This window comes from Cydia fagiglandana, chromosome 22, assembly GCF_963556715.1.
Source record: "Cydia fagiglandana chromosome 22, ilCydFagi1.1, whole genome shotgun sequence".
Classification (NCBI taxonomy): Eukaryota; Metazoa; Arthropoda; class Insecta; order Lepidoptera; family Tortricidae; genus Cydia; species Cydia fagiglandana.
The window spans coordinates 1,893,109-1,918,158 of NC_085953.1; the positions used below are offsets into that span (position 1 = coordinate 1,893,109).

The 25,050-nt window shown below is 35.5% G+C and overlaps 1 protein-coding gene and 1 long non-coding RNA gene across 2 annotated transcripts in view; one reads left to right on the forward strand and one right to left on the reverse strand.

Annotated features, from left to right (window-relative positions):
- LOC134675587 (uncharacterized) overlaps positions 1-25,050 on the forward strand; it is a 358,978-nt gene that overhangs the window by 193,141 nt on the left and 140,787 nt on the right. The gene's annotated exons all lie outside the window — the stretch shown is intronic.
- The window catches only part of LOC134675574 (hepatocyte nuclear factor 6-like), a 30,812-nt gene continuing 10,395 nt past the window's right edge, over positions 4,634-25,050 (reverse strand). The window contains exons 2-4 of the mRNA XM_063533876.1: positions 10,306-10,329; positions 9,295-9,401; positions 4,634-8,776 (exon numbers count right to left, since the gene is read on the reverse strand). Coding sequence (XP_063389946.1) covers positions 8,534-8,776; positions 9,295-9,401; positions 10,306-10,329 — 374 coding nt within the window. The 3' untranslated portion in view covers positions 4,634-8,533. The remainder of the gene's footprint in view (positions 8,777-9,294; positions 9,402-10,305; positions 10,330-25,050) is intronic.

Sequence of the window (25,050 nt, forward strand, 5' to 3'; positions counted from 1 at the left end):
ATGATAATGATGACAATTGTCACAAGATTTCAAAGAACTTTCGGTAATTCTTGACAGCAAATGAGTGCTGTGTCGGAATTTCGTGACAATTGTCGTATTTCTTGTGACAATTGTGATTAGCTTCGCAAAAGAAGTACTTATTTACTGGCGATATAATGGAGTTTTTATTTATTAACATGTTGGTGGCAAACAACCACACCGCCCGTCTCATGGTAAGCGGTTACCGTAGTCTATGGAGGCCTGTGACGTCAGTAACAGTGATGTCGACAAATGCGACATATGTCACGTTGGTGAAAGAGGGCCCTGGTCGGACCATCGCGTTGGACTGCGGCCCCTTCTTTCCTTCCACCGAACCTGTGACCATTAGCTTTTCCAGGTTTTCTTCAGTCTTCCTGGCGTCCGAAGGTCACGCACACTACTATATTTTATCATATGTAGTGTAATGACCAAACCCCGTTTTGAAAATCTTGTCTGTTCATTGAAAATAAGGGATGGCAAAAATACGTACAGTAGAGTACTTTAGTACATAAGTTCGCCTTAACTAGCATTGATCATAATTTCACAATAAATTTGTAGTCTCGTTTGAAAATATAGATACGGACAAAGTGCCAAAAATATGTATACACCACCTTAATAATCATATGGGCAATAAGGTAGTGAATGCATATTTTCGACACGTTGTATACACTATCTTAATCTTCAATAAACTGCAACATTATATATTTTATAATAATGTTGCTAGTTTTAAGGTATATGTGACGTCCCACGGGTAAAGGTACCTTCTGGCGGTTGGCGCTTACGCTATTATTAACGTCGCTCCAATATTATTGCGGCGCTATGCGACGTAAGTGCCAGCCGCCATAAAGTACCTTTTGTCGCGGAACGTCACATATGTATCTATGGGCCAATAGTTGCCTGAAAATAAACATTCATATCAGTCATTCATTATCAATGGGGTTTGGTGCAGTCGTCATTCACCTTATTTATCAAAAGAAGTTAACTACCTACTAGAATAACAACCTTCAAGGATCTCCACAACGACAGTCCTTTCTTCCTCGTCTCCTCAAAGTGTAACAAATTAAATCTAATAGACCTGCTGTTAACAAATCACTTTACTCTAAATGTAGGCCATCGATTTCAACTCAACTCTGAAATGTACCAAAAAGTCCTAAGTATCTTCAAGATTCTATGGCACTTAATACCTTTTGATATAAAACTAAAATGCGACTTGTTACTTCACCTTAGATTTTTTAAATCGTACCTTACTGTATTTTACAATTTAAAATCAACCTTATTGCGTTTGCATTAACGTTCAAATTTAAAAGCGTTATCTTCGCATAGCGATGTTCATTTGATTCTAGTTTAATTTCACAACCTCTTATCTTTATGTATTGTTCGATTTAAAATCAACTTTATTCAGTTTTGTTTAGCGTTCAATTTTCAATGCAACATAAAGATCAGGTCCTATCAGCGAGTAAAACGATCTTTGTCCTCGTAGCGCGATTTTCTTGCGGTTAACTTAATTTCTAATTCTCATATCTCGCTTTATTTTACAATGTAAAAGCAACATTAACACAATAGCTTAAAGTTTATTTTTTAATGCGATGTGAAATTTACATACATAAGGCATTATTTTATATTGGTCGTAACGAAGCGGTATTTTTCTGAGATTTCTGGGTTAGGGTGGTATTCCATATCTTGGTCCAATGTCATTGCGTTTCACTCTCTCAGTAAGCAAAAATGTGAGACGCAATACACATTGGACCAATATATTGGACAGATGAAATATAAATGGGTTATAGGTTCTCGCGGGCTTGGTTTCTGCCACTCGACGTCATATTATTGCGCCTATTTTGCGTGGCAGGTTAGCGGCACTATTCCACCCTTATAGTTCGTTTTTTTTAGCATTAGAAAGAACTTGAAAGAAGGTAAGCGATCTTGACAAGTCTTTTAATTGAAAAACGCTTTTTAAAAATCAATAACTATTACTTATGAAAGCAGAAGAATATAAATGTTCGTATTATAGATTCATAATTGTTACATATTTGCCGTAACTTATTTTTAAAATGTGTTTTTCAATTAAAAGACACATCAAGATTGTTTACCTTATTTCTAACGCTAAAAAAACGAACTATAGATAAAGAAAGTCATACAATTAGAGTGAACATAATTTCTGTGCCTCCAGTGTAAAAGGGTTAAACTCGAGTTTGTCCAAATTACAAATTTTGCCAGTACAAGGTTTATTACATGAAACTACATCTTTTGTGCTGACACCCACGGCCCTACGACTTCTAATTGCTGAGATATCGATTGTGCAAAAGGGTTTAAGTTTGCCAAAAATCTTAACCATTATGTTCAAAACGATTTATTTTTATATAATCTCGTTTAAAAAATTGGTACTTAAGAATCGTGTTACGAACGATAGTTAAAGTAAAGTTTAATCTTAATGAATAAACTACATTTCAAGAAACATTCGGTGTAAAGAAATCAAAATTCACTTAGATCTATTTCAACTACCGAGTCTAGTTCGTGAATGACGGTAAAACTTAAGATTTTTTATTATTCACAAACATTTTTTAAGACGTCATGATGTGTAAAGGGGTATAAATAATTTACTTTGACCGTTTTTCACCATCTAGTTTCGCTAAATTGAGTTAATGATTATGGTTAATGTTCACTTAGATTCCTTTCCCTATAATTTTTTCTTGTTGGTCAATGTTGTGCAAAACGGTGGAAGTCAAATATCAAAAAGAAAGTCCTTTAGAAGAAAAGACATCTAAAAGGCTGATTATGAAATAATTGTGCAACAAAAACAAAAAATAAAAAAACAAAGATGGGGAAGTAAGACAAACAAGTACAACTGCCCTGTTGTCAGTACAACACTACTACAGTACAACAGTACAACATTACTCTGTTCAGCAACCATTCACAATTTCAACAGAGTAATTAAATATATTAAGTCACTCTTTAATTACATTAATATTATTCTCTTTGGTTTGTTTTTTGTACCATCAATCTAAAAAAATGCAATATTTAGTTCCCAGAATGGTTTCTTTACACAACACAAAAGTTCAAAAAGATTTTAGCAACACTAGAGAAAGTGCAGTTTAACCTTTTCACACATTCATTATTTTTGTGAAAAGGGATTTAAGTTATTTTTGAAAGCCAATATTTCCGTTACTTACACATATGTCAGGTTAATTTAAATGACAAGTTATAATTCATGACTTAAACTATCTAAACTAAAAACAAAAACCTAATTTTTTTAGAAACAATGCATAGAAAACACGGTTTGAAACGTTTTTCGGCCATACTGAAAAATTACATTTTTGGGTTTAACCCTTTTGAGTTTAACACTGGAGGCACAGATTTAATGAACCAAGTTTTTATGCCGCTCACTGCTGAGCATATGCCTCTCTTCTATTATGGTACTTAACCCGGTCCTGGGCCAATCTTATTCAGAAGTGACCCGCAATATTCCGAATGGCGTCCACCAAACGAGCCAAGAATTCAAATATTGTATTCGGTATACAGATGACGAGACCAACAATACACCGTACTTAATAGCTTGCTTAGTAACAAATTAGTTTCCCAGCCAACTGATAGATGGCGCTATAAATAAGATTTGGATTTTAGCAGCGACATCTAGTCGTTTCAGCGTACGACAGATAGTTAATGCTTGCCAAACTAAATGTCAGATGGCGCTAATAGTCATATCTTGAGGAAGAAAGGACAGATCTTTGAGGGCCAATACATTTTGACTAGGCGTCCTATGATTATAATATCCCATATTACTGCATATTTATACATTTATAAACAGGGTTTCACTTTCTCCTAAAACTAATTGTCGTTTTCAATATGAAAACATAAGGGGAGCACCACACAGCTTAATCTTTCATGTATGTATGTGTGGTGATCAAAAATCTTGGGTACAAACCTCGGTTGTGCTGTATAGATCAAAAAATATCGTTCTCGCAAATATTCAAAAAGATGACTTAATAGTTCTGCCAGGTTCTTATCATGTCCAGACAAGATGTTATGCGAAGAATAAGTAAAAAATATTTTAAACACAATCCAGTACGGATATGATGGTCGTATTTAATTTGTCTACGTGACAGCGTGATAAAACGATGTCCGTCTCTTTCTATCCCGCAGAGTTAAAAAGTGACAGTTGTTTTATCACGTGGATAAATGTGGATAAAGCGATCCATAATAGGCTTGCAGGCGTATTCAATTTTAATAATAGGTCTGAATTAGATCTGGATTAGTTGTGGATACGATGTATCAGAGTCAAAAGTGACGTTTCTTCAACCAGAAACGTACCGATGTACTGCATAATTGTTTTCCATCGTACTTTCTCGGAAACGTTCGTATTTGTCTACTTCAGTCAACCTCTGTACTTTTTGTACCGAGACTGGCTGAAATATTATAGCAAGACACGTTCATACGTTTCCGTGAAAATACGAGAGAATATTATTATGTACTCTACATCTGTACGTAAAATACGTAATGTGAAATGACATACGAAGGATAAGGCTTTAGAAGGATAGAATATTCTATTTTTATTTTTTAAATGCCATGATAAAATTAATACAGTTCCTTGTTGAAATGAGAAGAAAAAAAACAACAAGACTCTTTGTAAAATGTACATTTAATCTTAACATTATGTTCACGTACTATGTACATTTGAAAGCGCACTATATATCGACAAAAATATCCATTCTGTACCGAAATAATCCAGAAAACACTAGCTGAAACAGTTCTTTTCATTACAATAATTATTAATAATACTTATTGTGCGCATTTCATTAAATACAAAACAAAAAATGCGCGTTTATTATTACTATGATAAATAAAATAATAATGTTTATTTATAAGTGTATCGAGACACAATTTGTCTATAAAGACATCATATTATTATTTTTCTACACATCTTCGAACGTCTTTTAAACAAATTATTTCTCTTTTAATAATAACATGAATTGCACATCACTATTATATCTTTGGTGGTAAAAGGTAAAAAGTCGACTAGCTTAATCAAATAAATAAGTTATTTAAAATTAAATTACTTAAATTAAACGATGTAAATAATCTTAAAATTACTTTTTGCAACATTATTATTGCAACAAGTTGTTTTATTATTTTGAAAAGATGCTTTTTGCAACATTATTATTGCAATAAGTTTTATTATTTTGAAAAGATGGTTAAGTCAAGAGTCTTATCTTGTTACAAAACATACATTAAGCTTTACTGATATTTATTTATCTATTTCCTACTTTGCACAACTCGGACTAGGGTCAATTTCTCTTTAGTATTAGCCTCCTAAGTCCCAGACTAATTTTTGCAGTTTTGAACTTGGAACTTTCTCTTATTCCATTATAGTTCAAAACTCGATTTGTTTTTGTCCTTTTAAAAGGACATAGGGGACTAAGGAGGTTAGAGAAGCTTTTCTTACACGATTGTAATGTTTATGACTAGTTATTTTTATAATTTAAGTAATATCACGCTGCCCGACGTTCTGACGCAGTGGAATGTGTCGATTGAGATCTCGTGACTAGAGAAACAATTATTAATAATGAGCTTTTTGACACTCGCATTCATCAAAGAAAAACTAGCGCGGTTAAGTTTTTATTAGGAGTGCAGTCAAGTGTAAAAATATGGGTGCATACAACTTATTCAAAAATATGTCCCATAGTTCTTAATTCACTGACATAAGAGCTATGGGACATATCTTTGAGTATGATTTGTGCAGCCTTATTTTTATACTTGACTATACAAAAACGTTTTTGTCATACAGATCTTTTGTACTTTTATTATGCGATGAATCAACTTCATAGAAACGTATACTTACCTAGCATGGACGCAGTTTAGCGAAAAAGATCAAATCCATCCTCAAATACTTGTCATTTTAATGAATTATATTTTCTTTAACAGATAGATGGAATTTTAGTGTCAAATTTTGCAGTTTGGATCCCTTTCCTTAAATAACTTCCATAATGAACTCCTATTGATTAAAAAAAATAACTTTGCCTAATTTTAAAATCAACCATTAATTTTAAAATTTATTTTAATTTTAATTTTACTTTGCGATAAAATACGAGTGTCATCATTTATACTAAATAAATTAAGTGTTTTTCCTATTCAGATCCGATTTAATCGGATATTTTTGCTAATTGTAATTAAATGTCGCTGTACAAACTACAAAAATACTAGCTCCATACTTTTGGTGTAGTTTTTGCGTATTGTTCCTATTAACTATTTGAAGCTTAGTATGTCACTTGAACACACTATTATTTTCAATTATTAAATAAAAAAGAAGGTTTCTCATGACTTTAATAAGAAACATTTTTGTATAAAATTGAGTTCTGTTTAAATTGTGGCTTCATATTCTCAATTTTAACGAAGTCAACATATTCTTACTATAAAAAACACGGTATTTTGCAGTGTATCCAAGTGACTAAGTTTGTTTCTACAACATAAATAAAAATACACATTTCGGCTAAAATTACTGCAGAACAATTATATTTAGAACTTATAATAACTATTTGAATACGTTTGACTAGAAACGTTCGACATTAGAGATCATCATCTATCCTTTGCGTTCTTTAGGCGACCTTTCGCGGTACCCTTTACTATCCTATCTACCAGGTAATATTGCTATAACTTGACTTTTGACTCGTTTGAAACCAAAAACCTGCTAAGGCCCAGCCATACTAACGAAAAACCCAAAATTTGCCACTGAAATTTGAACCTATCCTATAATCATAATCATCATCATTTATTCGATGCATAAAAAGGTCTGTGGTCTCTGCACAAACTACTAAGAGGATACTACGTCTAGAACGCAATGTAGGTCTCTCATACTAATTGCGTTCTAGACGTAGTATCTTCTTAGTAGTTTGTGCGTTCTAACTCCCTAACGCCATCTGTTAGATTATTGTGGCATGACGTTGGCAATGACAGCTAGAGGAGACGCCACAGGTCTCCTGTTCTATTCGAATTTGAATCTTTGTGAGGCAAAACAAAATTGCATTTTTCTTGGCAAGTTTTGACATCTGCATCGGCATGGTCTCGTTATTATCACCTGTCATGTCATGCGTCACTTTCGCACATATATACTTGTTAGAACGTGACAGATATGGTGACAAATGATACAGAGTCGGCCATCTTAGCCCTTCTGGTCGGCTACAGGCTATACATAGAGAATAGAGTTCATTTTTATTTGTTTGTAAATTTAACTAAAATGCAACTCTTTTCCAATTGAATATGGTTTAAATTTCATGGAACTGATGAAGTACTATAGGTAGGACATTGGGCCTTAGGAGGACAAACTAATATATTTTTATAATGGTGCGGTATTCAGACCGAAAGGCAAGCACTGGAATTAATTTCAACTTTAAAGTGAAATAAATGCCGTTAGTCACATCGAACTATTATTACTAATGGCTCCTCTACACGATGGGCCAACGCCGGCCACTCCAAGGGACGCAGCCATGCGGTAGAATGAGATAGCAATATCACTTGCTCCCTCTAACGCATAAAAACGGCACAGAGAACCAGTATGTTGCGCCATGAGTTGTTTTGACAACAAACCATAGAAGCGGAGCGTGAATCTCGCGAACTAAACGCGTAAGCGCCATGATTTTTTCGGCGCTCACGACGTTTGGCCACATAAAGTTTGCAATTCCGACAATTGCGACGTATGGCTGGTCTATAGTAATAATAACTCAATAATTTGTGATCGCCTAAAGAAAACCAACACCTTTAACTAAATTCACGTCGTAATAGTTCTTAGCTTTAACTGTACATTTTTGGTTTGAAGTTGTCGAAGATGCGATAGCTGCTTGAATGATACAAAATTGGGTTTTGAAAATAACAAAAATGTTCAACAGCGAAATAATTTTTAGGGCTATCTTATTTTTCATTTACCATAGTGTATAATAGTTAACTTCACAACTTTTTTTTGCATTTATTATCATGAAACACTGATTTAACAATATGGCTAACCTATTTAAGTCACTGTGGCCGCTCATCTCGTTTTTAGTCATGTAGAGTTCTACATGATCATAAGTAATCCTTGCACACGACACTATTGATCCAGAAAGAGATAATCATAGTTAAACGCCAGATAAAAATAGTGTTTAAATTTTACAACCATCCGATAAAAAATAAATATTTGGAAATAGTTAAATGTGAAAGATTTTCGCTGAAGTTAAAAATTTACGTCCTTTCCAGTAGATTAGGTACAAAAAAAACTAAGGGTTGGTTGCACCAAACTGTTCGTATCGTTAAAGAGTTCGCTAAATTTTTATGTATGGAAAGTTTCATGGTAAAGCGCCGGGGCGCGTCGATCAGTCTGTCAAATGTGGTTGGTGCAACTAGCCCTAAGAATTTTGTTGAAAATCATATCAGCAGATGCTACCAAATTAATTTCGTGTAAAGAATCCCAATGCTACCCTGCACTCGCAGCTTCGAAATCAAAGACAACTCCGAACCTTCATAGCACTAACAGATGCTGCTGAGGAATACGGCGTCACAAGAGGTGATCGTCCTGTTCGTCATGTTCGTCATCGGATTCTGCTGAATCTAGACTTGGAACATGATCCATGTCGTGGTCCAGCTGCTGGTCTAGGTCTGTTGATGGTGCGTCGTCGTCTTTCCACTTGTCCATTGATCTCCGGCGCGCGTTCATGAAGAAATTGCCGACGGTGGTGGGCTCCAAGCCGAGTTGGCGCGCTATTGTCACCTGCATCTCTTTTGAGGGCCGCTTTGTTTCCTGGAATTGAGATTAGGTGTTGTTAGTTATGGCTACAGATTACTTATTTAGTAGACAGAACATAGTAATGTACCATCAGGCGTTTCGTCCGCTCGTTTGCCTTCTAAGTATATCATAAAAAAAACAACGAGGCACGGTAACAGTTCTTTCGACACTAATTTCAGTCGCATCTATGTTAATGACTATTATTATGTACACATATAAATTAGTAGAGTACATAGATATTAGTTTAAAATTACGTAGGATAATAGACTATTGATGTAGAAAAGGCTATTATGTAGAATGAAGAAAAAGGTAAACTGAAATAGATGTCATATATGTAGATGTATTTATGTATAGTTACATAACTTTATTATGAATCTAAATATTTAATTCATTTATGTATTAAAGCAAAAGCGACGAAGTGCTGAAGGTCGGATTCGAACCAGCACCTTAGAAAAACAGAAAAATTCTTAAAAAAAGGGTACCTTACGGTATAATGTGAGGTGCGCAATAAAGAGTATTGTATTTTATTGTACCTTAAAAATAGCCTGTAGAGTACGCCGCTGGAGGTCTGTGAAAACCAAACGGGGCTTCTTCGGGGAAGGCAGCGTATCCGACACCAGCTCCTCCTTGCGCTTGCAGCCTGACGACGTGACAAACACACCTTGAGATTATTATTAGATTGTGTTCTTTCCTCACATATGTACATACATTATACATAGCCTCTTAAGTCCTAGCCATGCGAATGAAAAATCCAAAATTTGCCACTAAAATTTGAACCTATAGTGTAGTTTAAGTGGGATTGGGGCGGGACATGTCTGCCGTATGCACCCGGATCGGTGGGTCAAATTGGCTACCGAATGCCCGCCGCAGCATACACCCGCCGGGGCAGAGGCAGACCAAGAAGAGATAGCAGGATGAACTCGACACTTTTTGCAGCGACTGGCGGGAGCGTTTGCCGAGCAGTGGGACACAAAATAAGCTATTAAACGAAAAAAGTGTAGGAAACAGAGTTGATTTTGTTTGGTTTGAAAACTGGATGAATATGATCCAATTGAATATGATTTAAATTTCATCAAACTGAATAAGTAGTATAGGTAGGACCTTGGGTCTAAGGAGGATATAATAATAACGTCTCGGATGGGAGAGTATGTGTACAGGTAATAGATTTCTACTTGCTAAAGGGATTTTATTTGCTCTCAAAATCGTATATCCCCGCCTATTACTGGATAAAGAAGTATGCTTTCTTTATATGATCATCAAATCGAACAATTCTAAAGATAGAAGTATATTTGTAATGATTCTTATTTATTTTTAAATGCTACTGTTTCATTACTCCAGAGTATTGAAGTAAATCATGAACTCAAGAGAGTTGTTCTCTACGCACAGTAACATAACGTTCGATTTTGAATAATTAAGCAAAAACCAATTTGCTGACAAATTCAGCCTGTCATAAAAGGCTTTGCACTACTTGCTTTTGAAGAACTAATATGCAGTACAGAATATATTTTTTTAATTAATTAAATGCGACGTTTCCTGATACTTACTGCCTCTCTGAGGAATCTGGGCCGCTGAAACAAGAAAATAAAAACCATGTTAATATAAAAATAAATAACGAAGTTAAAAAAAGGACCAGAAATAAAAGAACTCTCATAACTGCAATTGACAGGGCTCAATATTACTGGTTTCTTGATCACCTAACGCTGCATCTTTACAAAAGGACTTAACAGTATGTGCTTTTTCACTATTTTTATTGTATCTGTGCTTGTCAATTGTTAAGGGATCCATCTCTTTTCACTCAGTAGTGCTAGAAAGAGTTGAATACTTGTCTTTTCTTAAAGTGAACTGAATTGTCCTTTTTAAGAAATGCAGATCAACTAATAGGTAACAACAAACATGCCACTAAGACATTAACTAAGCTGTCTTCATACGCACTCTACTTCACGAAAAAGAAAGTGAAAAAAATGCTTTACGTAAAAGTGCGAGTAAAGACTACTTTTGATCTATCCTAGTTTTCCTTATAATTCTAAATGGCGCCCAAACGTGGGGCCATTTTTAAAAACGATATAAATTTCGCTTTTTTTCTATTTCACTATATATCTGACATAACGGAATAAATACTGAAATTATTGATAAAAATTAACATTTAAATATAAGTACACAATAAATTTGAAGAATAAAACAATGAGAAAGAAGTAAAAAGTAGATATTTCATATTATGTCAGATAATGTTAAACACCAAACGTATTAATTAAAAGGCATACCTGGCGACAATGTAAACAACATTAACAAAGGGTTCTGACCTTCAGGCACCTATAAAATAATATTCAAAACTATTGCAGCCGACGCAGGGGAAAACAAAAAGGGAGGGACCGGGGCAGCGGTAGCAGTCTAACATTCATCTTGGCTTCTTGAAGCTAACAAATACACTTATTGCTAAAATTATTTCAAAAACATCCTCTATGACGGACAGTTTTGGCTTGAAAAGGCAGTATCGTTGCCATCAGAAGCATTTATAGCTTGTCTAAACTAAAACTAAGGTAAAGATACTGCCAATCCAAAAACAAACATCTAAACGAGCAAATCTCTATACATTTTACACATTTACTTGTATGAGATCGATGTAAATAAAAACGTAAAAAAAAACTTAGACATTTTTTGTCTAAAAGCGACCTGTTAAATCAAAACACTTAATCAAAAATATATGTTTTATATGTATATATGTTACCTTGCAAGCTATATATTTTATAATACCTATAAGAAACTAAGTCCACTGCTACGCAGCCACAAAAAAGGGATTGGGATAGACAAAACTCATCGAAACAAAAAAAAATTGATCCCTTTTACAGGGTATCCACGCTTCATTAAAAAAAAGAAAAACAAACAAAAGAGGAATGAAGGATTTTTGGTTGTGGATAAATCAGGACAGGACTCACAAGCACGAAACATCCCCAGCTGGTTCGTATCCAGCCGTGTCCCAGGATTGGGGCTGGTACCCCGGGCTGGGCCCCTGGGGCCCCTGGGATCCCTGGAATTCCCGGGGCGGGCAGTATGGCTGTATGTTGTTTACATTGTCGCCTTTCGTCGCCTGCTGTGGTGAATCTGGAAATGTAAATTGGTAATCTGTGGCTCTGGCTTGGTTAGAGAACTTGGTTAAACTTTTAGATAAATAATATTTGTAAAACCTATGAGATATGTACCTACCTAATTATTGTCATACCTAACCCAAAGTCTTAGTAGTTAAAGTTCCCTTTGTTTCATGGGATTTTTTTTTACTATTTGTATGATACCACAAATAGTAAAAAAAATTGAATGAATATAATTCGTAAAACTTGAACACTCAATATGTTTTTATTAGAAAATATTACAGATGTGCAAGTTGCTGAAAGTTTCCAAAAAGTTGAAAAATGCCTCAGAAATTTCAGGAAAATTCCCATGAAACAAAGGGAACTTTCATTTCGGAAATCGAAAATTTCAATTCCCATACAAAAATAAATGAAGTTTCCGAATTTTTTCCTTGTAAAAATTTCGAAGTTTGGAATTTTTCCGACTGCACATCAGGACGATTGCAGGAAAAACATAAAATACCTAATCGCTATGTGAGAAAAAAATGCTTCGTAGTGGAAGCTTTGCTTTCAGTCAACGAAACCTTACAATCCTCAAAACGCATAAAGTCATAAGTCCCAAAAAAAGGACACCATGGCATTATAAATTTTGAACTGTTGAAAAATTTTGACTCATGAAAAATTTTCAACTTTATATCTACTCCAAACAGTCAAAACTAGATCCCTCAAAAAGCACAACCCCCAAGCCCTACAAATAAAGAGGGAGTCACAGCGGTATAATTACGAAAACCGTCCTGGCCGGTGCGGGGGCGGCGCGGAGGGGAGGGGGGGCACGGATCGATAGCGAGCAGGGGAGGGGCGTGACGTCACGCCGCCATGTGGTGCCGGATTATGGCGAGGCAATCGAAATTCTCTTTTTGAATTTTTAATGTTTTGTTTTTAATTTTATCGACATTTTTTTTTGTAAACAACCGGTTTTTTAAGCCCCACTTGCACCATGCCACTAACCCGGCGTTAACCGGTTAATCCGTTAACCCGGTATCAAATCGTACTGGTACCCGTGGTAACTCCAGGTTTAACCGGTTAACCCGGGTTAGTGGGATGGTGCAAGTGGCCCAGTGATTTAAATATTTCTTTAGCATATACCTGTCAAAATATATTTTAACTCAAACAATTATATTTTTCTATTCTGAGATACTGGCAGAGAGGTATTGTTTTGTTTTTAGACAGCCTGAACTTTTTAAAAGTTAAATATTCTTAAAAAATCTCAAATTTATTTTTAATAAAGTAAAAGCGTTGGTTTTTTTCATTTCAGCAAATAAATTTTGTTTTCAAATTATGACCTATTTTTCTCACCTGTATAAATGATTTCACATTTCGCTCGCACTAATATGCGAGTACGAGTGAGATGCATATAAGTAAGTTACGCAGACAATAGTCATTCTGTTCTCGTGTGTTTCTTTTCTCTTAATGAATGTATTAATTATACAGGATATTGACTCTTGGAGACCCTATACATCTCTAAGGATAACTTGATAAACTATATAATCTTATAGTTCTGACAACTAGAGACATTTACACCTCTAAATGTTATAGATTTTTTTGTGTTTTTTTTATCTGTATTTTGTATGTAATTCGACATTAAGAGACCATATACATCTCTTAGTAATTGTAATATGTTAGACTGAATTGTTAGTTTTATTTTATAAAATTGTTGATGTTATTATTTTTGCTTTATGTAAATTCAATGTTGAGGTGTAAAAGTGCCCTTGTGGCCTATTTGCTGAATAAATGTTGATGTTTGATGTTTAATAGCGAATGTGTCATTTGACAATATACAGGCAGTCGTGATAAGACTTTTACAAATTGGGTTTTATTGTTTTTGAATACCGACTTTTCTTGTATTGGTCTAACTCTGATTCGAATTATGGCTCTGTATTACTATTAATTATCCTCTAGCGTCCCATTATTCACATTATCAGGACGGCCTAATAATAGTATTAATCACCTACAATTAAATTTGAATAGTTATTAAATGGACCAGAGTTTCTATTGTTTTATTTCGCTCGATATTAAAACAAAAGCAAATTCAATTCTATTTTCTAATACCATTGATTTAAATTTTAGGGTTCCGTACCCAAAGGGTAAACACGGGACCCTATTACGACATTTACGACTCCACTGTCCGTCTGTCTGTCTGTCACCAGGCTGTATCTCATGAACCGTGATAGCTAGACAGTTGAAATTTTCACAGATGATGTGTTACGCTGTAACAAAAAATACTAAAAAATACGGAACCCTCGGTGGGCGAGTACGACTCGAACTTGTCCAGTTTTTCTTAGTATTATAGACCGCTAGAGGTTACCTATATTATATCTGCCGATGTGACAAAAGGTTTTGCCAGGCCGTATCTTTTCTCACTTTATCTTCACCTATGTCACTTTTCAGATGTCACAATTGTCACATTGGTGAATAGGGTACATGGACGTAGGTATTATTCAGTGTGCCAATTTTTATCGTCCGAGACCATCAAAAATGTATGTAGGTATTTGTAGGTACTATCTCGACCGTAGAAGGTTATCTGATACTTCAGTAAGAGTATCAAAGTATTATTTTTCCAAAACATATTCACAGAGAACAGAGAATAAATTATATAAATACTTTTCAAAAATGTTCACTCTTATTTTAATGTCGCAACTGATAATAAAACTCAAAAACTCGAAAAGTACATAAATAGCCATCGACATGATTGCCTAATACATGTTAAAATGGAATTTTTTTAATAGCTTTTAAGCATAGTTAAGTACCTATTCCATTTTCCTAGAACATAATAAAACTTACTGATTCACTAAAAGTGCAGAAGACAATAAAATCATACATAGGTCATTTGTCTCAAAGATCCTTAATTCCTGAACTGAAGGTCTACCGCGAAAATCGCTAATAGAAATTAAATTACGTTATCTATATCTCTATCACTCTTATCTATATATATATATATACCTAATACATTCTTAACCTTATTATATAGGGTAAACCCTCCAGTGAATGAACACCCCCAGTGAATGAACAAAATCACGTTTTTTGTCTAAAATAAGAAATATAGCAATTTCTTCCACTTGCCTTATTTTTTTTCTTATTAACAACTCTATTTCCTATGCAATGACAACCCGTAATAAATTTATTTTCGACCAGTTAGGATGTGACTGGCGTTTGAAGTTTACGTGTTTCTGGATTTGAAGTTTTGTATGGAAACATTAGATCCCAGATAAGAACAGTGTACGTTTGGAGCAACATATGAAGTGCTTATTTAATCTTTACCAGTACAAAGTTTAGTTATTTGGTTAGATTAAGAGTTAAACCTTCTATTTATGTACATTTTGTCGGCGTATTATGCGATTAAGTCTTTATTTTTTATAGTTCCATTACTGGCTCATCAAATGTTCTGAAACCAGTAAATGAACAGTGTGTTCATTTACTGGTGTCGCGGAGATTTCATTTTTTTCCCAAATGTATATGTAAACGCAATCGTATTGAGCTTGTTTTTTGTGATTCTCCATAGAAAACGATTCTCATTCATTTAGCCAGTATTGGAACAAACCAAATTTTTATAGTCCATTTACTAGATTAGTCATGCCTATGTATGAACAATACAAAATTTGGCTTGTTCATTTATTGGATTTCTACTAATTCTATGTATGAACAGTGTAACCACGAATAATGCAGTGACAAGTTTATTATTTTAAGCATTATTTGGTGAGTATGACCCCTTTTCATCAAAATATGCACGTTGGTTCTTGTTTTAATGGTTGATTTTAGTTTTTCCTTTTAATATGTAACGGGTTTCTATGTTATTGGTGAATAACCATCATTTTATTACATTCTAATCGATTTGAAGTCAATATGGAGGGATAAAAAGGTATAAACGCTATCGCTATACCTATTAAAATAGAGCCGGAAACGGTGTTTGTGATAAAAATGATTTTATTATGCTAATTAAAAACAGTTAAATAATGTTCATTCACTGGGTTTTTCGGTGTTCATTCACTAATTTTTATGTTCATTCATTAGGTTTTTGGGTAGTTTTTGGTAAATTCTGGTATAACTCAAAAACTATGAAAGTAATTAAAAATCGCAGAAATTACTTTGTTATTTATTAAATGAGGATTGATTAAATTGCAGTTAATTATTCCAATTATTAATGAATGCTGAGCAATGATTTTTCAAACTTGGATAATTGCTTAAGTGTTCATTCACTGGTGGTCTTACCCTATATCGTTGTCTGAGTACCCACAACACAAGCCTTCTTGAGCTTACCGTGGGGCTTAGTCAATTTGTGTAAAAATGTCCTATAATATTTATTTATTTTAACCTGACTGACCCGATTTGAACTATATGATACGTCAATTAATAGATCTAGAAACGATATGGATTACATGTGTCAGTGTCCAAAGTGACGTTTTTGTTTGAAAAAACGTCACATTTAACACTGACACATCTAATTTATATCGTTTCTAGATCTATTAATTTCATTTATTTTATAATGTAATATTAGCATTAACAGATAAACCTTGCATGCTAACACTTAGATTTCGTTTACTTCTTACTTATCTTAACATTAACGACTAATTGACGTATCATATCGTCTATCCGCCCAGACGTCAAAACTTGCCAAGAAAAATGCAATTTTGATTTCTCAAAACAAAGATTCAAATTAGAATGGAACAGGAGACCTTTTTATAGGTCTATGGGCAACTAGAGGAGTTACAATCGGGCCGTGTATCCCAACAGCAGCTACGGTGTGGCGTAGTGACGCGCCGCATCGACCGCGCGGCATCGATTGCGTACAATCGATGCGGCTGCTGACCCTGTTACTATCGACTTGACGACAACGCGGGAATCTTTCCTTTCTTTCCGTATTACTCTACTCTATCAATGTTGCAAGACGTTAGTTTATTACAACATCTAAGCAGCTAAGTACTAATTTTATCGGCACAGTTAACTGACAGTTAGTGAACCTTATTACATCGAGATAAGATTATGAAATGCTCGTAGTGACGCGCCGCATCGGCCTCGCGGCATGGATGACCCTGTTTACAAACTTATCGACTTTATGCGAAGTGGCGGTAAAGTCCTACTTATGTTTTAGCTACGTGTGTGTTTCATGTAACGTCCAGGTATAAAATGGGTTACAGATGTTACAGTAGATTGATTAAATATTAAAAATTCGTCGTCACCAAACACAGCCTAGTTTTACTAATAGCGGCAAGATATACATAACCATTTCATTCCATCACACAAGTGCGCCCCGTCCCGTATTCCTTAACCGTAAAACGTAAAAACATAACACGTAAAACTATCGAAACCCATCTTAAAATCCATTCGCACGTGCCCCTGCAGTAGTGACGCGCCGAATCGACCGCGTGGCATTGATTCTCGACAATCGATGCTGCTGCAAGTGACGCTGTTTACCAACTTGTCGATATGATACTAAGTGGCGGGAAAAGCCTTCTTAAAATCTCGTCGCTACCCAACCCAGTATTTCTTAAATTTTAATGCTATCCAGTCAAACTGATAGTTATTTTTACCAATTTAATAATTGTTGTTATATTTTATAAGGTTATATCTACAGGCTTTTCCAAAGTGGCAGAATTGTTCATCTGATTTCATCGCATAAATGCGTACTTAACGGATATGATGGCCCCATTTATCAATTTGAAAACGCATATCTTTCAGTCACGTGGTGATAACAATGACGTTTGTATATCGCGTCGATAAAAACGCACGCAGCCCTATAACTTGCATAGCGCACACCTTAAAACCCATTCGCACGAGCCCCCGCACTAGTGACGCGCCGCATCGACCGCGCGGCATCGATTCTCGACAATCGATGCTGCAGCTGACGCTGTTTACCAACTTATCGACTACCGTGAGGAGGCGCGGTGTAGCACAGTTTAAGAGGGAGTAACGTAAAATTGTAGTTTATACAATAAATTGTTAAACGTTTAGGGTAAATACCATGAAACCAAAAGGAAATTTGTTTATAGGTTAGTTGGCTCGATAGAAAAAAAAACGAAAATAAGTCTAATTTTCATATCATAAAATTTGTAGGTATATTATTATCCAAACACACCACAGTGTAATTATAAATGTAAAATAACTAATGGTAGAGCCGCGCGATGTCACGATTTTTTTTTAAACAGAAATAGATACAAGTATAATAATTATTGTCTTCGGTTACCGCGATAGTTACTCATGAAATTAAACTATTGAAATGGATTAAAATCAGACCATGAATAGTCTGCAGCGGATTTGATAGACCACGCAATGAAAGTGTTATTTAAAACGTCAAACTTCTATGAAATTATGACGTAAAAATGACACTTGCACTGCGTGGGCTATCAAATCCGCTGCAGACTTTTTTTGGTCCAACTATTCTTATATCACAGTGTAGTTTTTCCTGTCACCCGTTGACCACGAGCGCTGTAAAGGGTTTGAAACGTCGTTGGGATGAAGTATGAATTCGATATACGCGATATAATCCGTTTCAAGAGTTTTATTTCATAGATACAGGTAGTAGTCACATATGTAGGACATATATATATATATATAGACAGTGAGTATCAGGCAACTTATTCTTAACTATGTCTAGTAACAACAACGTACGTTATGATTGCAACTTTAAATGAGTAGAATTGTGATTAAAGCGTAATTGTTGAATGTTCTGCTTGCCGCAGTATATTTAAAAAATATAAAAAAGCATTTCGACATATTTTCGCAACCTATGGTTGTAAATACGTCTGCACTCAAAATACTTCAACTAAGTATAGTTCGTTTTCTTAGCATTAGAAAAATACTACGCGATCTTGACGTGTCTTTTAATTGAAAAACGCTTTTTGAAAATCAGTTACTAATTTATAAAACCAAAAGAATAAAGGAAATAATCGTATATAATCCATAATTGTTACATGTTCGTCGTGACTTATTTTTGAAGGTGTTTTTCAATAAAAAGACTGCACGTCAAGATTGTTTACCTATTGTCAAATGCTAAAAAAACGAATTATAGATTCACACTGTCATATGTAACCCTATGAACTCCTACCTTTTTTTAGGTTAATTAATGAATTATCTAGACTTTTACAATTTAAATAATAATTGCTTTATAACTTATAACACCTATAAACCCCTATAATTAACCGTAAAACTCTCTCTCTCTCTCTTTCTTAAACAAACCCTCTCTCTCCCTCTCTCTCTCTGGGACTCTTTTAAAAACAAACTCGATGAACACTTTCGTAGACTACAAAACACAAGTCGACATTGATGTGCACGTATCAGCTTTAAGCTGCCTGTGCATTCACATATAATAATAATGAAACCGGGCAAGAGCGAGTCGGACTCACGCACGAAGGGTTCCGTACCATAATGCAAAAAAAAACAAAAAAAAAGCAAAAAAAAACGGTCACCCATCCAAGTACTGACCACTCCCGACGTTGCTTAACTTTGGTCAAAAATCACGTTTGTTGTATGGGAGCCCCATTTAAATCTTTATTTTATTCTGTTTTTAGTATTTGTTGTTATAGCGGCAACAGAAATACATCATCTGTGAAAATTTCAACTGTCTAGCTATCACGGTTCGTGAGATACAGCCTGGTGACAGACGGACGGACGGACGGACGGACAGCGAAGTCTTAGTAATAGGGTCCCGTTTTATCTTTGGGTACGGAACCCTAAAAAGAACAGTAGTAATATAACAAACAAATACAACAAGATAATATAGGACTATCTTATCACGTATTAGTATACGAGTAGGTACACTTTACAGCACATATTTAAGTGCATTGCTCCTAAACTACCACGTCTATTTACGCTTTTATCGATAAAATGGTTATGTGGGTACCGTTCTATCGATTTTGTAAAATCGATGAGCAGCTGACGTTTGTTTACTAAGTTATCGACGTTTTTTATCGACTTGGGAAATTAATGGTTAACCCAAGCTGTTTAAATACAAGATTTTTTTCTGAGCAAATTCATAAGTAAGGGTTATTATGATTTTTGCAATCTATGGGCCCGATTCTTATTTTGAAATAGACATCTAGATCGTCTTTTAGACATCACCAAGATACAATAACGATATGTTTAAGATCTAACCTGTCAAATTTGACATTTGCGCGATTCTGGAGATACTCTTGAACGATTTCCACAGGATATGACTTTGAGATCCAATTCACATCTAATAGATATCTTACTCTATCTAACGTAAAAGTGACATTGTTTGCCCGAATTGCGCTGCAAAAGAGAACTAGTTGATATCTAAACGATAACGTATCTAGAATGGATCTAGTACGTGTCGTCTCTTGTGAATATCTTGAAGTTTAAATACGGCAGTATGTCTGTAGGTGAGGTGGGTACGTTTGTGTTGTGTGTTCTACCGGAGGATCAAAACTACTGACCTGGATTTTTATGAACGATCTGTCTAAATTGGCCTAACACAGAAATAAGTACCTTAAGTAAACTACTTACTCGAAAATTGCAAAAAATCTAGTGTTTTGGAAAAAAACTCAAAAGAGCCTTTTCAACTCAGTAAAACCATAGACAAAAGAATAAAAAGACACCTAAATTTGATATCTGAACAAGTCCTAATATAAACTATTTTAAACAAACCAATTCCTTAATAGTTTCCACTGTTTTATTATACCTATGTATTCCAGTAGGGCTACCACCAGTTTGGATAATAATATACAGGGTGTTACTGACCATGGGGCTATAAATTCAGGGCTCGATTCTACTCGCTAAACTGAGCTACTTTTATTATGGCACCAACCCCGAAATCCCGAAAAATTTTTTTACATTTTCATACATTTTGGCTGATCAGATGTCGACGTTTTCAATGGAAAAGCCAAAAAATATTCCCCGATTTTAGGGTTGGTCCCATAGTATAAGTAACTCAGTTTAGCGAGTAAAATCAAGCCCTGGAATTAAAGCCCCATGGTCAGACACATACTGTATGTATTAAGAAAACAGTGGTATATGTAGGTAGATATTTTTTTTTACAATAAATGTGTTTTATCTAAATCTAGTCTATTTTTAAATTGCAAAAGTATTCCCATTAAATTCCTATTAAAGTCGAAGGCGAGCCATATAACATCGAGGTAAGGAAAATAAATCGTCTCTCGAGACCCGGGAAAAGGAAAAATAGGTTCCTACTGGTAACTTGGGGAAATATATGTCTGCGCTATCTGTCCCTTTCGCACGTTGGAATAATATTATGGCATCGCTATATGTGTTATATTACGCGTTAGAATGTGACAGGGCGAGACTAACGCAGATAAAAACTACCAACTAGACCTTTGTAGTTTTGACGTGATTAAACGTCTTATAAATTGATGAACACGGTAGAGTCGGACCAAGGATAGTCTGCAGCGGATTTGATAGCCCACGCAGTGTAAGTGTTATTTATACGTCATATTATTTTCATAGAAGCTTGACGTTTAAAATAACACGTGCACTGCGTGGGCTATCAAATCCGCTGCAGACTTTTCTTGGTCTGACTCTAGCATGCACGAAAAAGTGTCACGTTGTGGACAGATCTCCATCGTAACGTTACGTAATGTAATGGTAAAGTTTTCTTATGACGTTATCACGGAAAATTATCGTACATAAACCGGCTTTACAGACAACCATATTTTTTTTATCTTTTGGTAGCTGAACAAAACTACGAGTGCCCGTTGGCCGAGTGGTTCAGGCACCTGCCGCGATAGCAGAGAACGCTGGTTCGATTCCAGCCTGGCCTGGGGCACTGGAGGCCTTGGTCACTTTTTCCTTAGACATTTATAACAGTTTAAAAATACGAGTGGCGAAAAATCTGACTTGTTAGCACCCGTTTGTGACGTGGAAGGGGCAATGTTTTATTGGAAAAATCATCTATAAAATAATAAGCTAGGGTCTGTGCGGAAAGAGAAGAGTTGGAGATTGTTTGAGCTCCCCTTCATTTCACGACTATTTCCGCACAGACTCTAAGCCGCACAGAAGTCTTATTTTCTGTTTGAACCCTCCTCAGAGGTACTCCTTTTCTATCAGCCTGTATGATAGACCTATACATATGTAGTGAAACCAGAGACCGTAGTCAACCACCTGAGTTAAGCAGTAGACTGTGTGGACCCTGCTAGGGCTGGTAGGTGCTACAGTTATTTTCCAAAACTTAGATAGTAATTGGCCTTTCCTAACAAATCGGAAAGAAATAAGCCAAAATAAGTTTTATTGCTAAGAGTGGCCAATTACTGTATAGTGGCCAATTAGGTAGGTAACAGTCACCCTACTTGTTTATGTCTTGTATTACCTATCCACAACCGGACCTCTTGGTCGTGTTTTATACAAGTCCTTCTTCCTCGCGTTATCCCGGCATTTTACCACAGCTCATGGGAGCCTGGGGTCCGCTTAACAACTAATCCCATGATTTGACCTAGGCACTAGTTTTAACGAAAGCGACTGCCATCTGACCTTCCAACCCAGAGGGGAAACTAGGCCTTATTAGGGATTAGTCCGGTTTCCTCACGATGTTTTCCTTCACCGAAAAGCAACTGGTAAATATCAAATGATATTTCGTACATAAGTTCCGAAAACTTATTGGTTCGGGCCGGGGTTTGAATACGAGTGTTAAAGCTTAAATCTAAACCTTTCGGGCCTTGGTCTCCAGTTGACGCCATACGATACGATGCATTGGTACCAGTCGTCACATTCACATTGTATGAGAAGACAGTAACATTTCTACATAATGTGACGCTAAAACCAATCAACAACAGTTCAGAAGGACTACTAATACCTTTTATACCAGGCATTAGGATACCTACAAAAAGTAGGTATCATTATAGGTACATAATTCTTCTTTAATAGTTACTTAAGGTGCAGTGAGTTCAGAAAACGGAGTTTTTTAAAAGCCGTAGCTCTTTTTTGGATCACAATACGGCTGCCATACATTCAATTAGCAAACTTGAGGGCTTTTTCTAGTGAGTGGAGTGATTAGAATCCTAAGTTTTTGACTTTTGCTCGATAGAAAACGATCACGAACATAGGTCTAAAACGGACTTTAAAGATTCGTAACAATTTGTGCACAAAAGATAGAAATATGAAAACTGCTTCTATGTACGCGCAATTGTATGCTTGAACGACTACCAGGATTACTTTTTTTTTTAATTTCACATTCACTAAATAAGTTCGAAAATATGATATCAGCGGTTCCGTGCACGCAACTTCTTTGATCAGATGCCCACTGGGCTCGGATCAAAGTACACGTATCGCGAATTTAATTAAAATGACAGTTGGTTTTCGCATTTATTTCGACATTAAGTCATATACATATACGAAAAAGTATACCAGTAGACAAATAGTATTTAAAAAAACAGGGTAAATAATTATCATCACATGGAGCTCGAGTCTCATCTTAGATTTGATTTGTTGGGGCATAATGGTTGAAAAACGCAGTAAACTATCTTAAAACAATACGATTCCAATATCATTTAAGTAATTTGCTCCTTGAAACCCGGCTTAGAATGAAAAAAGTTTGAAGACTCATACTTATTGATTGGAATTAATTTTCATTATGCTGGTATTAATATTGCATACCTATTTGACGTACTTTTGTACGTCAACGTCAATGAACTGTGATGACAATGTTGTGATCTTGTATTTATGTTAGAGAACTTTTGATCTTCAAATATTACCTATTAATACGGAACATTATGTAAATATTTCGTGTACTACTTGAAAATCGTGCAGTGGTACACCTATTTTGTTGCTGTGAGGTCCGTCTAAGATAGATGTATAATGCGGTTACGTGCTGTTCTGCAAACCTTCATGAAATCAAGAATAAATAAACGGCTATGGTCTAGCCTCAGCGAGTTTTTGCGGCTTGTGAGGCCGAGATATACATTATACATACTGGCCTACGAGGCTTACAGCCCAAAACCACTGCGGTGCCTGGTTTGTGATTGCCTATGTATCGAGTGTTATACTAATTTACTATAAAATAAAACAAAGTTTTTCGTTCAATGATATTCTGTGCATATTTAATTTTATACCTCGTCGATGACAAACAAGCATACGGCCCGTCTGATGATAAGCAATCTTCGTAGCCTTTGGATGCCTGCAACTCCATGCGCGTTGCCGAGTCTAACACTCCGCACCCCTCGTTGATAACTGGCAACCATACTCACCGGCAGGAAGGACACTATGAGTAGGGTCTAGTGCTAGTGTTATTTGGCTGCAGATTTCTGTAAGGTTGAGCTCTGCTCTAGATCTGGAATGACATCCGCTGTGCTGTGCCCTACCACACAAACCGAGATGTCATTCTCAGTTCCCATTCCCATACCTCTCTTTGGACGTAGTTCAAGGACCATATATCTTAAATATGCCGATACCGATATGTCCATATATCTTAAATATTAACTATAGAGATTCAGAGTCTGAACATATAACCGTAAGTTTACCAAAAAAATGCCGTAATAGCTGTAGGTACAGTCAGATGCAGAGAGAAAGAATCCGCCAAAATGAAATTTCCACCCTGCCAGGACTTTATTTATTGATAAAGATAACGATATATTTATTTGCAAAAAATATAGTGATGAACATAGGTGGACAGTAATTTTGGATGCGTAGGGTAGAGCGGGGAGAAACGTAACACTATGTACTTTGACCTTAGTTTCTGGTTAACCATTATTATTTTGATGAGTTTAATGTAGTCATACTCGTATATGTATAACGTCAGTGCATGTTCTGTACATTAACGTCTTGACTAACATTATAATTGTGTATTTTGATTTAAAAAAATCATCTTTTGTTACTAATGACCCCGTTGGCGTGCAGAAAGTAACACGTGGGTCAAAAGTAACAAGACACAGTGGGCTGTAATTTAATATAATATGACATATCAAATCAAAATAAAAACCGGTCAAGTGTGAGTCGAACTCGCGTCCCAAGGGTTCAGTACTGCACACATTTTTGAACGAGCGAGCAAAGCGAAGTTCTTAAGTACATTCAACTATTTATTCAATTCGTCCACACACGGCTGGCTATCTTAGGATAGTTAGTTACCCATTTTTTTTTTGTTCAAGTATTATGTTAAGCATAGTGCCTACATTTTTTTTCATTGTTAGGCGTATCTCTGTTAATTCAAGATAACAGGGCTATAACCGCGGCAATCGAAGTTCGCAAATTGCTGGCATTTCTCTCTGTCAC